The following is an 18,939-nucleotide window of genomic DNA, read 5'->3' as shown; positions in this document are numbered from 1 at the left end:
GTTGGAGACAGGTCTAATTTTCACTCTCTTTCATGTTTATTTACTTGTTAAAAGTTCTTTTCAATGTTGAACAGTACCATAACCTCCTCAAAGTGAAAAACTTTGTAGCTCACAACCTGTAAGTGGACAAGCAGATGATCCTAGGGAAATCTGCACCCATACAAAGTGTGTGTTTCTTCTAGGCCATGCTAGATAAACTTTTCCACCCCTCTTGCCAAGTTTTCCAAGTATTATTGAGAAGAAATATAGATGTGAAGCACCAAGCTGAAGCTCCAGAACTGGGGACACAGAAGTTGTTTTGGGAGGGTGATTCTTTCAGAGGGAGTTGTTTGGGGAATTCTGGCAATACACGTTTACCTGAAAGGCAATATTTCTTTTGCATGTCTAGCTTCTGGAAATCCTAAAAGCAGTTCTGGAAACCAGACTCAGACAGGGAGTGATATCCGCTATTCTAGTGAGTATTCTTACTTAACTGTATGGCTTTTGAGTTTTAGCTGGTCAGTTTTGCTTTTGATGAGTGATTGGCACAGCAGACAAATTAAACTGGCATTTTTATTTGTAGCCTTACTGGACTTAAGCCCTATCACAAACCACTTAAATGCTGGTTACAAAACTCCTCTCAAAGAAAAACAGAGCTTGATAAGTTGATACCACTCTCACTGTAGAGCAGCACAGGACTGATTCAGAGTGGTAAAATTGAAAAAAAAAAAAAGAAAAAAGAAAAAAGAGAGAAGAAGAGTCATCCCCTGTGAGAGAAGACACAAGGGATACAAAAAAGTTGCTCATATACATGTTGTACATATTATATGAGCGTGTTGTTGTGAATGTACGATACGCATATACTATTCCTATCGTCATGGGAGGGAAGGTCCAGGAGGCAGTCTTCTGCAGACCCTTTAAGCACTTGATATCTGTGTGATGCATGCTACTTAATCTTTCATTTTAATATTATGCATCTCTGGGGCAAGAGTGTTGCTGCAGATTTGCTCTTTCCTACCCAGCATACTGACTAAGCAAAATATGTTTGATGTTTTCCCCCTGTAAACGGTCTCCCTCTAGTTCCATAGATGCACAGACACATCTATATGAATATTAAACATTAATTGCATTGAGAGCCATTGAATGCAGCCTCCCCCTGACACAGGGCTTAGGCCAGCAGGTGGAACAGTGCCTGATAAGTTTGAATGTGGCCGGTTGCTGCCAGAGAAAAGATAAAAAGGGAGAAGCTGGGTTTATATGTTTCCCTGGGAAAGCTCTTCTTCATTACATAATTCTTTCTTTTTTTTTTTTTTGCTTCTTGGCTGGGAAACACCTGTCAGGAAATGGCAGATGGTGGGAAATAATAAAAGGAAAGAAATGTCCTCATTTTAAAAGGAGATCTTGCATTTTCTATCCCAGGTTGTAAGTGCTGTGGGGAATGTTACTGAATTATGTAATTCCTTGGTGTCTTTCTGGGTGCACAATGCTAAAAGCAAAACAATCACTTCAGTTGCTGAATTTCAGACAGGTCTCTCTCTCTCTTTTTTTTTTTTTTTTTTTTTTTTTTTTCCTTGAAAAAGAGGAAAAAATAAATTGCATGTTCAAAAAATTTGTTTCTGGAACACGACTTTCTCACAAAACCTTTGGAGGCCATCAGCATTGGGGTTGAATGACGAGTGTTTTCCTCAAAATTAGGATGGGCCCAGTGGAGCAGGTGCTGAAACTTTGTTCTTTTACTGAAAAATGGGTGAAAGCAGTTCCACAGGGCAGCATGAGTGTCAGGGAAGGGGTAAGGGTGGGAGAAGGAAGATGCTTCAGTCTTCCCTCCCCAGAGAGTCCAAGCCTGAGGCTCAGTGGTTGCAGGAAGAGTAACAGGAGCAGCAGGTTACCCTGCTCCAGAGAAATGGGTAATGTTTGGTGAAATGGAGCTGGAGGTGCCTCTCAGTGTGTGTAAGTGCCTATACACAGAGGCAGTGTAAGTCAGAGGCAGCAGCCAAAATTGTTCTCCCTCTTTTGCAGATGTTATCTTGCCAATTGTCATCACCCTGATAGTCATTACCCTCTCTGTCTTCTCACTGGTGGCTTTGTACAAGATGTGCCAGAAGAAAACTCCAGGTATTTGGTTTGCTTTCTCTGCAGGGGATGGGGGGGAAATCAATGTGCTTTTCATTATTAAAAGATCTCTTTTAGATTACCTTAACCATCACTGTTGTGGCAGTCTGGTGGGAAAGCCTTTTGTATTTTGAAGTGTTTTGCCTAATGTGGGAAACTAACACTTCATTTTCAAAATCAGGAGGAAGAGCAGAGTGAGCAAAAATGATTTTTGGAGAACATATAATGCTGTAAAGCCTTTTGTTCGTGATTTTGCAGCTACAAAGAGCTAACAAACACCTGTGCTAACACAATGAATCAGATAGAAATAGACAGTGAAAACTAAATTTGAAGATGTTCAACAAAATCCCTTTATGTATTTTATCTTTCTTCTAGACACAGGCAAAGAAATATCAATGTTTTCTTTTGGGATATACCTGATACATACACACACACACACATGCACATGACACATGAGTAAAATTTTCCAGTTACAGTATAATGTGCAGGGAACAAAATCCCTGAGCAAACAGTATTTGCAGAAATAGTCATTTTGACAGAGCAGCTAAAGTCAGTATCTCTTTCTTTGTTGTCCATTAAATACTTAAGATAATGGGTTATAGTTCCATCAGAGTCCATTTGACGAATATTTCAGGGCTGCCCAGGCAGGCCACAGGTAAGTGTAAATCTCCATTAAGTGAAAACCCAGATCTGAATCCAGACTGTGGTTTTTCTGTCCCTGTGAGCTGGTGTGAGTTAGGAGACCTGTGCAGAGCTGTGAAATCACCCGGCCTTGGAAATACAAAATCACAACAGGGTATTGAAACTGTAAACCAAGACAAACAGTGTGTCACAACCAATTTAGCCAATGACATGGCAAAACAGACCCAGATAAACAGAGGAAGGTATGATCCTTACTTAGGGAATTACTGAATATTCAGAGTTGGGAGACAAAGATGTGAGATGGAGAACATTTCCTTACCAGCCTCCCCTCTGTGCAAATGTCATCAGGCACTGTATTAGCAAATTCATTTTGAAGATAGAGTAGATACCTGTGGTGCTTCCTGTAGGATTTGCCCAGACCCATCCAGTGCACTTCCCCTGCAGATGGAAAGCCCTGTACTTGGTGCCATGGAGTTGGTGCCGTGTCTCTGATGTAACCCCCGGCCCCTTGTATCTGCCCACACTTGCACGTAAGCATAAAATACATTCAGCATATGATTCATTTTGGAGACAAACCTGTTCCTCATCGATGGGGATGACAAACTCTGTTCTCGGATGTCGTGCCAGGTTGTACCCCACAGGGGGTACGGCCTCAGGAACACCCTTGTTCCCTCAGTCCCCTCACCCCGTATCTTTTAGCTCAGTTGTTGTGTACTCAAGAACCATCGCATGCTCATGTCCTCTGCGCCAGCTACCCAGGGATTTGGGAGCTGCAGGGAAAAAAACGTGCTTCTGTTGTGCTCTTGGGCAAGTCCTCTGTCATTCTCCCTGGTTTCCAGAAGTATCAGTAGGAGCAGCATCAGTTCACTTCCATAGATGACCAGAAAAATAACAATTACTATTCAAGCTGATTGATTGTGTGAATGAACTTAATGCAATACTGCAAAATTAGAACTGAGCCTTGTGCCAGCAGCTGCAATAGTCATGTCTAAATGTCTGGGGTTTGAGTTCCAGCAGTCAAAATGGTATTAACTTTTTTTTCTTCTTCCAGAGAGACAAGAGAACGGTGCTGAACAGTAAGTTGAATCCTTTTCATTGCTTTGAGATCTATCACAGGGCACTTGTAAATGTAGCAGATTTTGCATAGGATTTTCTTTCATCTTTCTCTGTTTAAACATAATAATCAGTTGCCAGCCCAAAGAGAAATATCCTGTTGAAAGTGCTGCACTTGCAGTTATTGTAGACCTGTATGCATGATAAGCAGCTGTTTCAGCATGGGTAGAAATGTGGTGACTCTCAACTGTTTTGCAAGTGGTCATTTTGAAATGGATAAACAGCTTATACTGTGCCACAGGACTCATTGGCCCAGTCTTTTTCTTTTTTTTTCCACTTTTTGCCCCATTGATCCTTCCCCTCTCCCCCCACATCTTTTCCCACTCCCCTTCTTTTGTTCATGTTTTCTTTCTTTTTATTGTGTTTCCTTTTTATTGTGGGTTATTTTTATATTTACTTATTTATATTTATATTTCTTTTGGTCCCCATTATATCATGCTCCTCTGTCCCATCTTGTTTCCACTAGACCATTTGCGTAGGCTCAGTTGAAATAGTAGCGGCATAAGGAGTGTGAGGAGAGGGAAACTGAGAAAGATCCATTAGAAGATACGTGCTAAAGGCCATTGAGCTTGGCAGTGGCCACTTCTATGACCAAAAGCAACATTTGGGCTGCTGATTTACTTGGTAGCCTTGACTCCCTGGGCATCTGAAGTGGTCCTTCTTTGCAATTCAATATGTCTAAAGGGCTTGCATTGACAGAAAAAATATGACTCCTTTTCCCCAGATGTATCTCCTCTGTGAAGTCCTAGATTAAGCCTGGAGTCATTAAACGTGATTTATTACATATTGTAAGAGAAAGGTATTTTCAGAGATACTGTTATATGGTGTTTTCCACCACCAAGATTTCCACTTCATGACCCCATGCAAAGCCTTTTTTAAGCCTGCCAGTGTAGACTGGAGTAGATGCTGCCTCCTTGGGACCATCATTTTAGAGTTTTGTTTGGCTGACCAACATGTGTGCTGACTGTCTGCTTAAATGTTTTCTGACTTCAACAGGGCCCAGTCAGACAAAGAAGGAGTCAAACTTCTTTCTGTGAAGACAACTTCTTCTGAGACTGGTGAGCGTTGCCTTTGTGTGTATGTCTGTTTCCCTGTCTGAGCTCAGAGAAGAGCAGTTTTTGGGATGTCATTTCTTATAGCAAGCCCATGTTCACTTCCTGTCAGGTCAAAGTCGCTGCAAACAATTCCTCTACAGTGCAAATGCCCAGACTGGGAGCCTGTAGAGCTGCAGTTCAGCTGTTCTGTGTGTGCTGTCAGTACTTGGGAATGAGAAGTAGGACTGGTTTAGGAAAACATTTTTTAAAATCATTGATGGTAAGCGATCTAGCGAGGCATGTTCAGGAGTAACAGTGATCACAGTATTTATCAGCTAGATCTGGCTGTAAAAGGAGGTTTGAGGACTGGTAATATCAAAATCACAGAATGTTCTGAGCTGGAAGGGGCCCTCAGGTGAATTTAAGTGAATGGCCCACATGAAGATCAAACCCATAACCTTGATGTGGTTATTACCATGCTCCAACCAACTAAGCTAATATCCCAGGGATCAAAAGGTTTGGAGTCAGTGCTGTATGTAATCAGGGTTCTGTTGGAGTTGGTGTCAGTCAGTGTACAGTGACTGAGCCCTGTACTCAGTCACCCTTTGCATTCAAAATCCTACTCTCATTGCAAATCCCTCTGTCCTGTGCTTCAGGTTCTTACAAAATAAGTGATATAAAGCCTAAAGGAGCAAAGGTTATTCATAACATGCACAAAAGAAAGCAAAGTCTCAAAGGAAAGAGATGGATGGAGTAATAGATTCTGCAAAAAAATGGAGTAGCACAAAATAAGACTGAGGCAGAACAAACTTCTGACTAATGAATCAAAATCCCTAACTCTCTCATGGTAGAGCTAGCCATGGTGATACTTCACACCTTCACCCAATGCTTTCTCAGTCATGTAGGTCCCCCCTCATCTGCAGAAGTCTTTCCATCGCTTACTTCCTACTTTTTAGGTATAAAGCTCTTTTTTTGTCTTTAAGCTTTTTGGCCATCTGTTTCTCCTACTGACATTTCTGAGGTTGACCAATCGCTGCTTTCTCCTTTTGTCCAAATCCTTGGGAAGTCCTCTGAAATACAGCACTTGATCTGAACTATCCTCTGCTTGCTGGAGAGGCACAATTTGGACTCTCCAGCCTTCTCTGCAACTCCCAGAACTTTTCATGCAGTCTAAAACACCTACAGGGCATCTCTGGCAGCCGTTGCAACAAATCAGAGTCGGGCAAGGTCCCTCCCCATGGCCTCATGACACAGAGCTAGGGGTAGAGTGGCACAGGAAGGGCCTGCTCCACCACAGGACACATAATTCTGCCCCACTGTTGGGTTTTTTTGTTTGTTTGCTTGTTTTTTAAACTGAATTAAGTTAGAAACTAATTAATGGACATTTTTTGATTGATTCTGCCCTCACGCCATTTCAGAAATAAAGTGACTTCATTGACAGTAGCAGAAATGTTTGTGGCTTACAGCAGGGTAAACGAGAAAAGACACAGGCTCACTTTTTTTTTCCCCAGATGAGCTCTGGTGCTTGTTAATCAGCTACTGGCTCACGGATTATCTGAGCATCTTCCATCCAGAGGATGCTTGATATTCCTTTATACTGAAGTATGATTTGTGCATGCTATAATTAGAAGGTTTGAGTCATAACCACTTAGAAGACAAGATTCTTGCCCTCTTCTCATTAATACAATTCATATTTAAACTAGCTGCCATTTTCTCTTGAATTCTTACATCATCATATGTTTCAAAATTAAACATGCTTTCACAGAAATTGAAGTCCTGCTTTGCCCAGGTTTTTAGACTCACTTACTTCTTAAATTAAAAGCACTCTGGCAGAGGGGTCTCTTTCTTCCAGAAATATCTGTCACTCATACAGGTATTTCAAATATGTTAGGATGCCTCCCCATTGGAATCAGATTTACTTGCTTCGTTAAAAGCTCAGGCATAAAGGCAAATATTTCTTATAGTACAGACACAAGAACTGTCTGACTCATGGGCCTTCTCACAGCTACTGACAACAATTGCCCTGCATAAAACTTCTTTGCCTGTGTTCTTTCCTTGGTCCAGCTGTTTAAAAAGTGTGTGTTGTGGCTGTCTCTGCACATACCAGCAAAACTACAAGGAGCTGTGAGTAGAAAGACTAAAATTAGAAAGATCTAAAGAGCAGCCTAAACTTTACAGGCAGGGCTACATCATCCTCTCACTATCAATAGGCAGCTCCTCCCTAAGGTCAAGCATATATACAGTGCAATTCTGCTTTGATATGTATTCAAATTAAGCTTTATTAGAAGTATACATTGGGGGTTTTTTTCATTTTTGCTTTTTATTCCAAACAGAAGACTTTGAGATTATATAATTTTGTAAAATATATACAGGACAAATACGGACCTACAAACTGTTCAAGCTAGCAACTTAGAAAGACCCTGTGTCAGTGTTGTGCATAGATCTTGATCAAAGGTTATGGTGAGTTTAATCTTGCCTTATTTTATCTGTCTAAAAACTAGGCCAGCTGCACATAGTTGAAAGAGATGTATGTGTCCAGAGGGCTGTTTATCCCATCTGCCTTGAGCTGGAACGGGCTGACCTGTGGCAGTCCATGGACTACTGAAGGATCCTATTTCAGGACTTCTAAAATTAGGTTCTGAATATGAAATGAAAGGAAAAGGAAAGACTCCATTTTCAGAGACACAGCTGAATTCAAGAGTATTATTTCAAATACCTACAATTAATGTGAAAAGAGTACAGGAAAAGAATGGTTTTCAATTAAGCCTGGACTTATGTAATGTTTTTAATGGTATTACACTAGGTAAAATGGAGCTTTAATATTCTCATTTTTTATAAGTCTTCTTAGAAAGATGGAATTGCTAATGGCTTTGAGCTCTAAGGCACAACTGGTGTAGAATTGATGTAAAGTAAAAAAACCTGAAAACTAAACTAGACTCAGTAAATTTTTCATGCATGTTTGTCAGTGAACTGCAACACCTGATGCAAGATAAGTGCCTCTTCTTGCATCTAACTTGAAAACTCGTCTTGGGTAAAAATGCTCAGGATGCTGAATCGTCTCAGAAGTTTTACACTAAAGTACAAATGCAGGACTTATGGCAGCCATTTCATGTTGGCTGTACAGGCAAATTTAGGGTGACTCTCCCTAGGGAGAATAAATGGTCTTCTACAATACGGCATTCTAGAAAATCTACCTGCAAAAATATTTATTTGAGATTCAACATAGCCCACAGAACTGCACATTTTGCTTGTCAGTGACAGTTATATTTCCTGAGAATATAAGATGAAGGGTTTTAATTGATGACTAAGAGATCAATACCATCAGGCATGAGGTTAAAGTATTGCCTGTCTTGAAAACAGACCTAACTTTTTCTGTAAGGGTTCTTGTGTATTACACTGAGAAACAGCAAGGGTATTGATCACCTTTTTAGGACTGATGAAAAACATCAAGGAATGAAAATTGTTCAGTTACAGAAAGGATAGTAAATAGAAAATTGGGTAAGGCTACTCCATACAGGTGTATGATGCGTGATAGAAGTATTGATACCTGAGTAATGACTTGACAATTTTGTTTTATGGCCCTTGCCTGGAATAACTATTCTAGAGCAGGTAAAATGTATGAAAGGCCTTTTAATGGAAGCACACCAGTTCAATATTCAATGTAAAGTCTTGCAGGGATGTGCAGGTGACATAATATTTCCGGCATGGGTATAATCTTGGCACCTAAGCATAAGCTGATCCAATAAAGCGTGATTTATGACCAGACTGAGCTGTTTTGAGGTGAAAGAGTAGGATATGACTTACTTGGCTTGTAGGGGTATTGCCTGTTCTGCACTGAGTTTGCTGAAAGGCACCTGAGGCTGGAGAAGGGTCTGTGGTACTTGTCTGCATTAGGGCTTCCAAGGATACCAATTGTGGACAAAAATGAAAATTCAAGTGTTGCTACTAAACAGAGATGAGAAAACGTACCAGGCAAAGATGGATATTTGGGAGACACTTAACCTGGTCCATTTGAAACCCCTTTAACCTATTGCAATCGTGCTGGGGAAAGAGACCGTTTAATACCTAGAGGTGCTCTGAGATGGCAGTGCAGTGCACGATAGCATGAACCGAGGAAGCAGAAAAACTTGCATTCTCCATACGCTCCACATCTCTTCCAAAAGCTGCTGCTGTTCAACAGGAATGATGGCCTTAGAGCTGTTATCTGCTTCTTCAACTGAATGTACCTCAAGACAACCCACTGTGGTGCTAGGGCTTGGACATGGAAAATCCTGTGATGTTCTGAAACAATGTGGTGGGATGACATTGTCTTTGTCACTGCTTTCCACAACCCTCCAAATGCTGAGACTAATTGTTCTGCCTCACTCATCAAACCACAGATGTGGTTTTGGAACAATGGGACAAATCAGGAGCTGGTGCAGACCTTGTTTCCTGTTATGTTGAGTACATCTAAGCACAGACCGTGACATTTAAGAAGGTAAGAAATCTTTGGGGCTTACCTCATTATGGACCCAACCAAGGGAAATTTACCCCTGTGAGGGGGTATAGTTCCATAGTGGGCCATGAGGTTTCTCAACATGCATTGGGACTTTGACCTCTTTTTCTTTATATCTAGGATCCAGATGTCTTTAGGAGCAGAAGAATCTGACCCCCTAGATGAGACACTCTGTCAATGGAAATTCCCTTCCCTCTTCCAATTACTTGCAAGATAAGCAGTGTAGGTCAGTGAAGAGCAGTCTGCTGGCATGCTGCATGCTTAGGAACAGTAAGAGTGGGTGTTCCTGCTAATGTAGGATATGATACTGATTTTTTCTGTTTCCTATTCTGAGATGTAGTTTCAGGGTCTCATGTTTTTCCCCCTGCAGGTAGAACACCTAGATGCCGCTTTGTAGGAAAGGTTCGCCTTGCAACAGAGAAAGATGTCAAGTACCTCCCTCCCTTTCCTTTTCTTTCTCACTTTCTGATACTCTATTTTTTTAACCTTGTATTGTATAATAGCCTGAAGTTGTGTTTCTTTCTTCACAGAAACTGTGGAATAAACTTTCTTAGCTCCTTACAGCTTGTGGTTGGACTCTGTTTGTGTTTACTCTCACCACCAAGTTCTGACTGCACACACTTCCAGCTGAAACTTTTGGACAAAACCATAGTCAAAAACATAGTCAAACTGTAGTTAAAACAGCATATGCTTCCTGCTGTATTTCTAATTTGACTTGTGAGCTGTGCACATTTTCAAGGGTTTTTAAAGCAGTCTTAGATTCAGACTGCTGAGGGTCAGGTGATGTTTTCCCCTGTGAAGCATTTGCTGACTTTACAGCCTGCAGTTTTCTGAGATGCTCCTCATGAGGGAGCCACCTCCCACTCTTTGCTGCCCATTCGGCAGCAATTGCCTTCCTGTCCTTCACCTGAACTTTTCCACACACCCTCTCTCTGCCATGGGGAATTTTTCAGATCCTTCTGTCGTGCTAGCCATAGCGAGGAGCAGTTTGCAGGGAAATGGTGAAGTGTGTGGCAGGGGAGCTGCAGTACATTGCAGGTGCTGGACCCACTGGCCCACATCAAACCTAGCTACTGGTTCCCAGTTAATGCTGTTCTCCAGCATCTGTAATACACCCCTCTTTCTTTTATTTCAGCATGGTAAAAACAGACATTTTTTTCCCTGTGTCTGCAGAGGTAGTTTTATACTTTTATAAAAGATAGGCTTCTGCAATCAGATTTTATGGAAAGCTTGCTTTAATTCTTTGCTCCAAACCTGAGTGCCACTTACCAGCAATTTCTCAGCAGCAGATATTACAGTGAAATAACAGCACAATTAATTTCTTTCTTACAGACAATGTAATTTGAGATGCGGTACAACCTATTTTTTATGTGAAAGACTGTTTTTGCATCCTTTTTCTTCCAGCTTTCCCAATAATGTCAGAGGGCTTTACCCAGGTCAAAGGCTTTCTGTACTCATAGTACTCAGTCTGTACTCTCTTTTATGTCATGATGTTCTGCAGTGTGTGTGTATTCTGAATACTATATTCAGATTCTGAATCAAATGTGGAGGGGCAGGGGAAGAGGGCCAGTTGTAGTGAGATTAATCCAATATCCTTCCACAATGGTGAGACAAAGAAATGTTTGTTTCAGAGCTTCAAAACTGACCTTATTGTAATCTGTAATTTCAGTTGATTGTACCCATTACTTATTCAGGTACATGGGCATCAGGATGCAACATTAATAGTTAGAAATGGATATATTTGTGAGGGAAAAATCAAAACAAATACTGCACAAGTGAAATTTTAATTAGGAATAAAACCCTGCATTTTCACTGCAGCACTATTTCTTTCCTGGCTATCTTTCAGCTTGGAACAGCCCTCAGTATCCATGTACTCAGTCTACCTTCCATGAACTCAAAACAAGTACGTTGAAGGATGAGGATTTATGAGTACAAAAGTTGTTTTTTTTTTCTTTTATGTCTTCCTTATCTTTATCCTTTTGAACCACGGCCTTGTTTTAGAGGAGAATGTGTGCAGGGTGTATCGGATCAGGCCCAGTGCTTACGCTGCCAATTTCTTTGGGTGGATCAGTGACCAAGGCTCTAGCAGAAGTGTTCAAAGGGTAGCCACATGGAAGCTGTGTGTATGAAAGACCTGTGCTGTATTGTAGTGGTTGCTGCAGCACTGACTCCTTTAGTACTGAGGCTAAGAAACCATCATCTGAGCCAGCTGTACCTGCTCGGACCTTGGATCTATGTAGCCTCAAATCCTGTCACTGAGGGTGGATCACATGAGGTGTGAAAGGAAGCGTGACAAACAGGAAAGGACTCCAATAGCCTGTCCTCCACCATAGTCTTTCAGCAGTCCGTGGCTTGGAGACATCCTGAATCAGACTTTGTATCCTTGGTGTTTCACAGATTTCAGTGGCTATTAATTCCACAAATTTGTCTGGTTTGCTGTGATATCTGCAGCCTCCTGCAGCAATGAACCTGATAGTTTGACTAGAGATCTGTCTGTTATATGACAGTAATAGTTAGAGACCTCATGATGCCTATGTCTTTGTTTTTGCAATCCAATTTCAGACAAAAATCAACAAACAGATGCAACACTGGAGTATGAGAGGGAGAATAAAAGGGGTAATGTGAGGCTTTGCATGTCAGCTAAAACTTCCACATCAGTATCTGACTTCATTTTCCAAATATTCTGCCTAAGGCCTCTTTCTCAAACTGTGCATCATTTCTTTCAGTTTTTGTAGAAGTGCGTGATATATGTGAGGTTGGCTTCTCACTGCCCTCTGCCAACCTATCTGAGCCCACAACTCCTCCTCCATCAGGAGAGGTGTCACAAGGCAGGACCACAGGTAAAGGGGGTCACGTAGCACTTGCAGCTGTGCAGTTGGTAGCACTTTAAATGCACCAAATACTTTCTTCCAGTTCCCTTCATCTCCCATTTTTCTGAGGCTGCACACTTACTTTTCAAGGTGGACAAATGTACAGTGAATTTTCAACCCATTATCAGAAAGTTATTGCCATACTATCCATCAAATTGGATCAGAATATCAGAACACCAACCAATACCTTTATTCAAGATGCTGAATACCTATATAGTGAGCAGCTGACAGTTCAGGTTTCTCCTGATACCTTCCATCTCCTGCTGCACAAAACTAGAGTTTGTGTATCATCTTTCTCTAAATGCATAATTCAGAATAAATAAAATCCCAGTTTTTCACTGACGATGTTGTGCAGCAATTTTGCTCTTGTTGGTATATTTTGTGGAACTGCACCCTTTCTCTTTCAATGATGGCCTCAAGTTGCACCAAGGTAGTTTAGATTAGATATTAGGGAAAAATTCTTCACAAAAAGGGATGTTGTTGAAACAGGCTGTCTAGGGCAGTGACAGAGTCATCATTCCTGGAAGTGTTCAAAAATGTGTAGATGTGGCACTTGAGGACATGGTTTAGTGGTGAACATGGTGATGTTGCTGGGTTGATGGTTGGACTTGATCTTAAAGGTCTTTTCCAAACTTAACAATTCTATGATTCTGTGACAGCCTTCAAAGGATCCAGGTAATCTATCTGGACTGGTTGAGCACCTCCAGTGCACCCTCTATTTTCTCAGTCACCAAAAACTTCAGTATGAAATAATTTCTTCAATCTATTAAAATGCCATCTGTTCTAACAAGCTACTGAACACAAGTATTTAGTTTTCATTTCCTTTCTGGGAAGCAAGGTTTAACCCATTTGTTTTGGTGGGTGATGGTTTGGGGGCAAGTTTGGGTTTTTTTCAGTCTTGGAACCTGTTTGTGTCAGTTAAGGCTGTTTTGAGATCAATATAAATGTCTTCTTACTTGCACCTAGTCTGAATGTTCTTCTTGGTTTGCTCTTTGAGTTGCATCTGGATATTTAGCAGAACATCAAACTGCTGAACCATTGAACTCCCAAACTGATCTGGACACGTCTCTGTGCAGTCTCCGGGCATACTGCAGCCCTGTATCTAAATCCATCCATTACCCTTTTATCTCTTGAACAGAGAGCATCTGTGACCACTTCTTCTCCAGTGTATAATCATTGTCTCATCGTCACTGAATTGTTGGCTGGCACTAATGATCACAGACCTTAGGACAAAAATATCTTCAGGCATATTTGCAACCATGGAGCAGCCATAACTTGGTTTCGTTTCACAAGTCTTGCAGGCTCCTGCCCTCTTGGAAGTGCAAAGCAACATAGAGCATCCCTGCCTGCATCCATTCCTCACCAGACATTGATATTATAGGGGGACACTGTTCACTGTTCCAGGGATAAAGTGTGTAGCACCAGGAAATCTGGATAGGGCGTGAGTGTCTGTGTGCTGCAGTCTCAGGGTGTGCAGAAAGGCAGAGTCACCCTCCCTGGCCTGGCTACCGCTGTGGGCAGGTACCACTCAAACACTCTGCCTTCTGCAGCCAACGCTGCTTGCCCATTTCATACTCTGATCCAAGGTCTAGTGGCATAAATGGGATGTAATCAGGGAGCTACGTTGACTCTGGAGCCTGCCCTTAGACATGTTATTCTCCTGGGGTGCTTCCATGTGAATCTGTCTGCAGAAAAAACAGCTGAGAGTGGAATTGATAGAAAAGTACTGATATTTATTACCACTATTGAGTATCTTCTGCATGGTAATATATTTCACAATTAATTTCTCCATCGCCTTCTTTTTTAAATAGTTTTGCCAACTTCTCTCTTTCATTCTCTATTTAATCTTCTATTTCTACATATTAAGCAAGGAAAGTAGAGACATGCAGAAGGGGAAAAGAACTAAAAAAGAAATGAGCGTTCTTGAAAATATCATTCCTTTGTTAGTATAAAACTGTGCAATATTTGAACTGGTTCACTTTATTTTAGCTTTTCAAAACAAGATTTTTATCTAACAAAAAATATGCCTTGTTAAGATGTTTCAGTTTTTTTCCTAGAAGAAACCTGTGATTCCCTTTTCTCTACCTGAAATGTGACATGATCAGAACTTCTGAAGCTCTATCTTAGCAACACTTCAAAATTACTTTAAAATATTTTTTTCCAAAATTGAACCCTTGGGAAGTGAACACAATTCCAGCACATTATTGTTGAACAGTTTTTAGCAGATACCAAGTCTTGTACTCATCTCCAAAAAGCTGGACTAAATTAAAGAGCCTTTTTTGCTGTGAAGAAAAGCTGTTGGAAAACTATTGATAAGTCTTTTCCATTCTCTTCAGGAGTGCAACTATTTAATTTGGCTGCTAATCATTTAAATGCCTAATCAGTGAATTTTTCTATAATCCTAACTTGTATTACAATTTGCAACCCCAGGCCCTTGATCATTTGTAGCTTTTTAACACATATTCACTTCTCCTGGAATGTAATACATCACTTCCTTGCCTCTCATGTGTGCATGAGGAATTAAATTGTCTCCTGCAGGTGAGCAGGGAGGCAGAAGGCAGTTTCCTGGAGGCATTTGGGTTTTCCCACCCTCATGCCTATCTCCATGTGGCTCTGGACAGTCTGTGAATGCCACTCCCTGTTCATCTCCATGTACAAATCTCTGACACAAAGTAATTCCACTGCCATTCCTGAGTCATGCCCTTGGAAACGGGACATCTGTAAACACGTCCTCATCTGGATTCTTATTTGCCTGCCTGTAACTGCTGGTAGTGCCTCTGCTTCTCCAGGGAAGGAGGATTGAGAACTGTGTGAAGTTCTTAAATATTCATCCTTCTGCTTTGGAGGAACTGAGCTGATGTCAGTGTTACTGGCAAAAATTAATTTTATAGTTCTATCTTCTTATTTTTATAGTTCAATGTTCTAATCATAGCTATAAATTAATTAAAGTCTTATTCCTCTTCAACCTTGGAAAATACATTGTGGTAGTAACCCACCATTTTTGAGCAAATCACAGGGGAGATAATCGATAAACTAGGAAGAGTACTAAAAATCTATCGTGTGAACAATTTTTGGCATTAAGTAAATCTGACAAGGAGACTGGCTGGTTTGTACAGTGGTCAGTGATGTGTTCCTGCTAGACTCATTGGTCCTTTTGTCTTTCCATGTTTATCTGATGCAAATATATTTTCTGTTTCTTAGGAGAGCACTCATCTCATGGGAAGAATAAAACTCGGCAACTCTTCACATCTCAGCAATAAATATGTAAGTTCATAGCCTTTGTTTTCCATCCCATAACATTAGTGATTGTCAGTCCCTTTAATACTTTTTAGTCTCAGTATTGTGCCACATAACTAAAAAAAAGGGTTAAAAATGCAAACCAAAAAGAGCAATGACTTAAGTTGGCAGCAGCCTCAAGGAAAAATGTCTTAAAGAAAGCTCAGCTTGAGCACACCATCGTGACCAGATTCACAGGCAAACTGAAGAAGCTTCCAGCTCCAGAGACAGACCTATATAGGCAAGAGCATGTGACTTTAACTGTTCAGCATTTCCTGGATGTAAATCCCTGAGTGAATTTTCTTTCTGTTTGTGTGAGAAAGAATAGATTTTTAAAGGCAGATACCTATTAAAAAAAAATATTTGGTACCCAGAAATTTTTTGCTCCTTTTTTTTTCCATGAAAAATCTGAATCTTTTTCACTTCATGAAAAAAGCCAGCACTTTGATTGAGGTAGTTTATTACCTCTTGAAATCCTTGGTGGTTAACATACACAGCAAGTGCTGGATGCTATTTTTATGTGTGAGAGGGCAGAGAGCATCAGAGCACCTCTGAAACCCAGGTTTTGATGTGGGCACTGCATTGTCCTTCATGTATGAAGCTTTCTCAGGCACCACAATATCCACTTCCCATGGAGCTGCTTCTCTCGCTTGTGGAGAGCTGTGGTCCTTTGCTGAGGGAGAAGGAAGCAGCTGTGGGAAGGGTCCTATGTGACCAGGGTAGAGCAGGAGGTAAGGGAGAAGGATGCTCTGAGGAGCTGGGTGTCCCAGCATGTGTGGGATGGACCCAACAGAGGCTCTGGCAAAGCCCAGCCTCCCACCAGCACTGTAGGATGAAGCCCCTCTAGAATGGGTCCCATCACCCTCCACTGAGAAATACCTGGCTGACCAGAGATGTGAGGAACATCTTTGATGGTTTTGACCTATTCTCATTTCCTCTAGCATGCAGAGACCGAGCTTTCCTGATGCCAATAAAAAGGACAAAATTACCTCCTTTGTTCCTTGAATTAGAGCAGCAGAACGCAGTTTTGCCTACATTATTGAAAACCCAGAGGTGGTTCAGTATGTGTGGATGCAAGACAATGGCCTGGACAATGAATTTAATCCTTATTGTCTAACCCATATTGGATTTATTCTGTGTCTTCCATTTTAGCTTGCTCTTATGTTCCTGAACAACCTTACCTGGAATAATAATCCTGAGATACTCTTGTCATTTCAGATGTGAAGCAGCCTGTTTTATCACGATATCCAGGAACATCCCACCAAAGTTGCATTTCAATGGGAAATGTGGAGCAGCTGAAGCTTTTTACCATCAGGGCACTTGTGTTAATGACCAGGTTTTGACTTCTAAATCTCAAGCATCTCCTTTCCCTTCTGGAAAGACATGTAATTTTTTGATGGCTTAATTACTGGTATATCATATATATTTATTATTTTCACATATAGTAAAAGCAGGGAAACAGGTTGAAGAGAATGTAAAAAGAAGAAGGGTGAAGATAATGTAAAAATTAGGTGATGTTTGCATAGTAGCTACTAAAAATGTTTTCTGCACACAGAGGAAGGAATATGTCAGTATACTTTGTTGAACTTATGGTAGCTAGGGATCTTTTAATTGTATGTAGCAGAATACAAACAGGGCCTGACCCTTGAAACAGGACTGGGCAAACAGCCACTATGAAAATTAATTCAGTGTTTTCCATGAGACTCCTCACTGTAGCACATGCTTTGCTTGTCACAAATGTTTACAGGGTGGGATGCCCGGCTAAGATGCTGAAGTGTGTGCTTGTTTTCTGTGAAGGGAGGAATATACCTTGCACTGAGGCTCTTTTAAATTCTGTAAATTACTGAATATAATCCTTGTAATGTAGCAGGCAATAGTTGGTTTTCACCTGTTCCTTGGCTAATTGCATTATGTGTGCTACAAATATGACTCCCATATAGCCTGGGGCACACAGTGGGAATCAGCAAGGGAAGCAATTTCACAGATGAACCTTCGTCCCTGTGTTCTGAGTAATGCATTGGATTCCTGTGGGTTATTGAATAACTCTGGAAGTTTAGAGAGTGTTTCAAGTGCTAATTACAGTAGCTCTTAATTTGTACAGAGCTGGCAGTTCCAAAATATCAAGTAGTGCTTCTATCTGCATGTACCCTACCTTTCTAGAACTATAAATGTTTGAAAGTTATATTACTGTGAGCATCTGCTCAGTCTCAATCCACTGACTGGTAGCATTCCAAGAATTACTTTTTTTTAAATTGAAAATTGAAAGAAGACAACTGTTGGTCTAAGTGTAGGACCACGATCCAGGATGATCATCTAAGTTTTGTTACCTATTGATGCAACACTTTTGAGGAACTTCTCTCTCCAATTTCCTTCTCTGAAATATTAAAACTTGCCCAGCATTATGGTAAGAGACTGAGCAGATTTATTAGTTCATGTCTATAGACAAATCTGAAAAGTGTTTTTTTCCCTGTGCTTGGCCATTGCTCTTACTTCCACTTTGTTGGATCTGACAATCTTCTGTCTTAGTGGCACCATGGAAGACTTTTGATGAAGCTTGATCAAAGATGGGGAACAAACAAGTGTCCATGCTTCAGCTGAACTTACGTGGTTCATTCAGGTATTCCTGGATCACTTGTGTTCTTCAGGAGCAGAGGAGTCTTGGATGCCTACTTTGGAAAGGTCAGGCCATCTGAAATATGCTAGTTGGCATCTACAACTATTCTGGTTCCTGATTGATGAAGTTTCCTTCAAAAAAAAAGCAGTCACTGTGGATTTTCATGTTGATTAAAAACCCAAGATATTTTGTGGTATGTTGTACAGTGAAAGGACAGTAGAAAAAAGCAGAGAAAGATTGTGAAATACCTGTTTGTGTTTTTGTGCAAAATACTTTCAGAAAATACCATGTTGCGTCAAGAAAAAAAAAATGTACTGCCTATTAAAATGTATTATCTTTATTAAGTAGCTATCCTTTTCTGTTTGCAGAAATGTAATCCGTTACCCGTGTCTAGCACAACTATTGTCCATTACTCCACATTCCTGTATCACAGAATGAGCTGGACCCTTTCTGACAAGCCTGGAGAGCAGGCATTAGATATTCTGGGCATGGTGGTGGCAGGAGCGCCATGAAACCTTGCAGAAGGCATGCTGGAGGTGGCAAGTGGAAACTCCTCCTCATTACAATCAGTGATGGGGAGAGAGCAGGCCTCTGCAAATCCTGATGCTGGAAAAGTGAAAAACACCAAAACAGGGAAGGTGTTTGGGCCCTTCATGATAAGGGGCACGGCAGACAACCAACTCATCAGAAGGCTGGGAAACATCTCTCAAAGGGACTGACTTGTGCTGAGTGTGTATCAAGTAAAAGAGGTGAGTTTAGTGGAGAGCGGAAATAAGAGCCTGAGATCCTCTTAACCCCTGAAAT

At 40.9% G+C, this 18,939-nt stretch overlaps 1 protein-coding gene across 7 annotated transcripts; it reads left to right on the top strand.

The window, feature by feature from the left end:
• Positions 1-387: 387 nt before the first annotated feature.
• LOC138109558 (endomucin-like) lies at positions 388-18,479 on the top strand. 7 transcript variants are annotated; one of them, XR_011150575.1, is made up of 7 exons: positions 1,761-1,886; positions 1,999-2,094; positions 3,785-3,809; positions 4,843-4,904; positions 9,260-9,357; positions 9,496-9,601; positions 9,746-9,936. XR_011150575.1 is itself a non-coding variant. In XM_069013179.1 (6 exons), the coding sequence occupies exons 1-5, from the start codon at positions 1,883-1,885 to the stop codon at positions 15,503-15,505; spliced, it is 246 nt and encodes an 81-aa protein (XP_068869280.1). In that variant the 5' UTR covers positions 1,767-1,882; the 3' UTR covers positions 15,506-15,509; positions 16,740-18,479. The 7 variants fall into 7 exon arrangements, 5 of the variants coding, with proteins under 5 accessions (XP_068869278.1, XP_068869279.1, XP_068869281.1 ...); XR_011150576.1 differs by lacking the exons at positions 1,761-1,886; positions 9,260-9,357 and adding an exon at positions 388-454; XM_069013179.1 differs by lacking the exons at positions 9,260-9,357; positions 9,496-9,601; positions 9,746-9,936 and adding exons at positions 15,447-15,509; positions 16,740-18,479 and having other exon boundaries at positions 1,767-1,886.
• Positions 18,480-18,939: the final 460 nt, after the last annotated feature.

Source organism: Aphelocoma coerulescens, chromosome 4 (assembly GCF_041296385.1).
Source record: "Aphelocoma coerulescens isolate FSJ_1873_10779 chromosome 4, UR_Acoe_1.0, whole genome shotgun sequence".
In the NCBI taxonomy this organism is placed as follows: Eukaryota; Metazoa; Chordata; class Aves; order Passeriformes; family Corvidae; genus Aphelocoma; species Aphelocoma coerulescens.
The sequence above is the reverse complement of the archived record's forward strand: the minus strand, read 5'-3'. Positions and strand labels throughout refer to the sequence as shown.

Excerpts from the sequence above, each read along its gene's own strand:
- LOC138109558 (XM_069013177.1), top strand. Across the intron at positions 2,095-3,784 it reads GTGCCAGAAGAAAACTCCAG|AGAGACAAGAGAACGGTGCT; the intron begins GTATTTGGTTTG and ends TTCTTCTTCCAG. Across the intron at positions 4,905-5,863 it reads GACAACTTCTTCTGAGACTG|CTTTTTGGCCATCTGTTTCT; the intron begins GTGAGCGTTGCC and ends TTTGTCTTTAAG.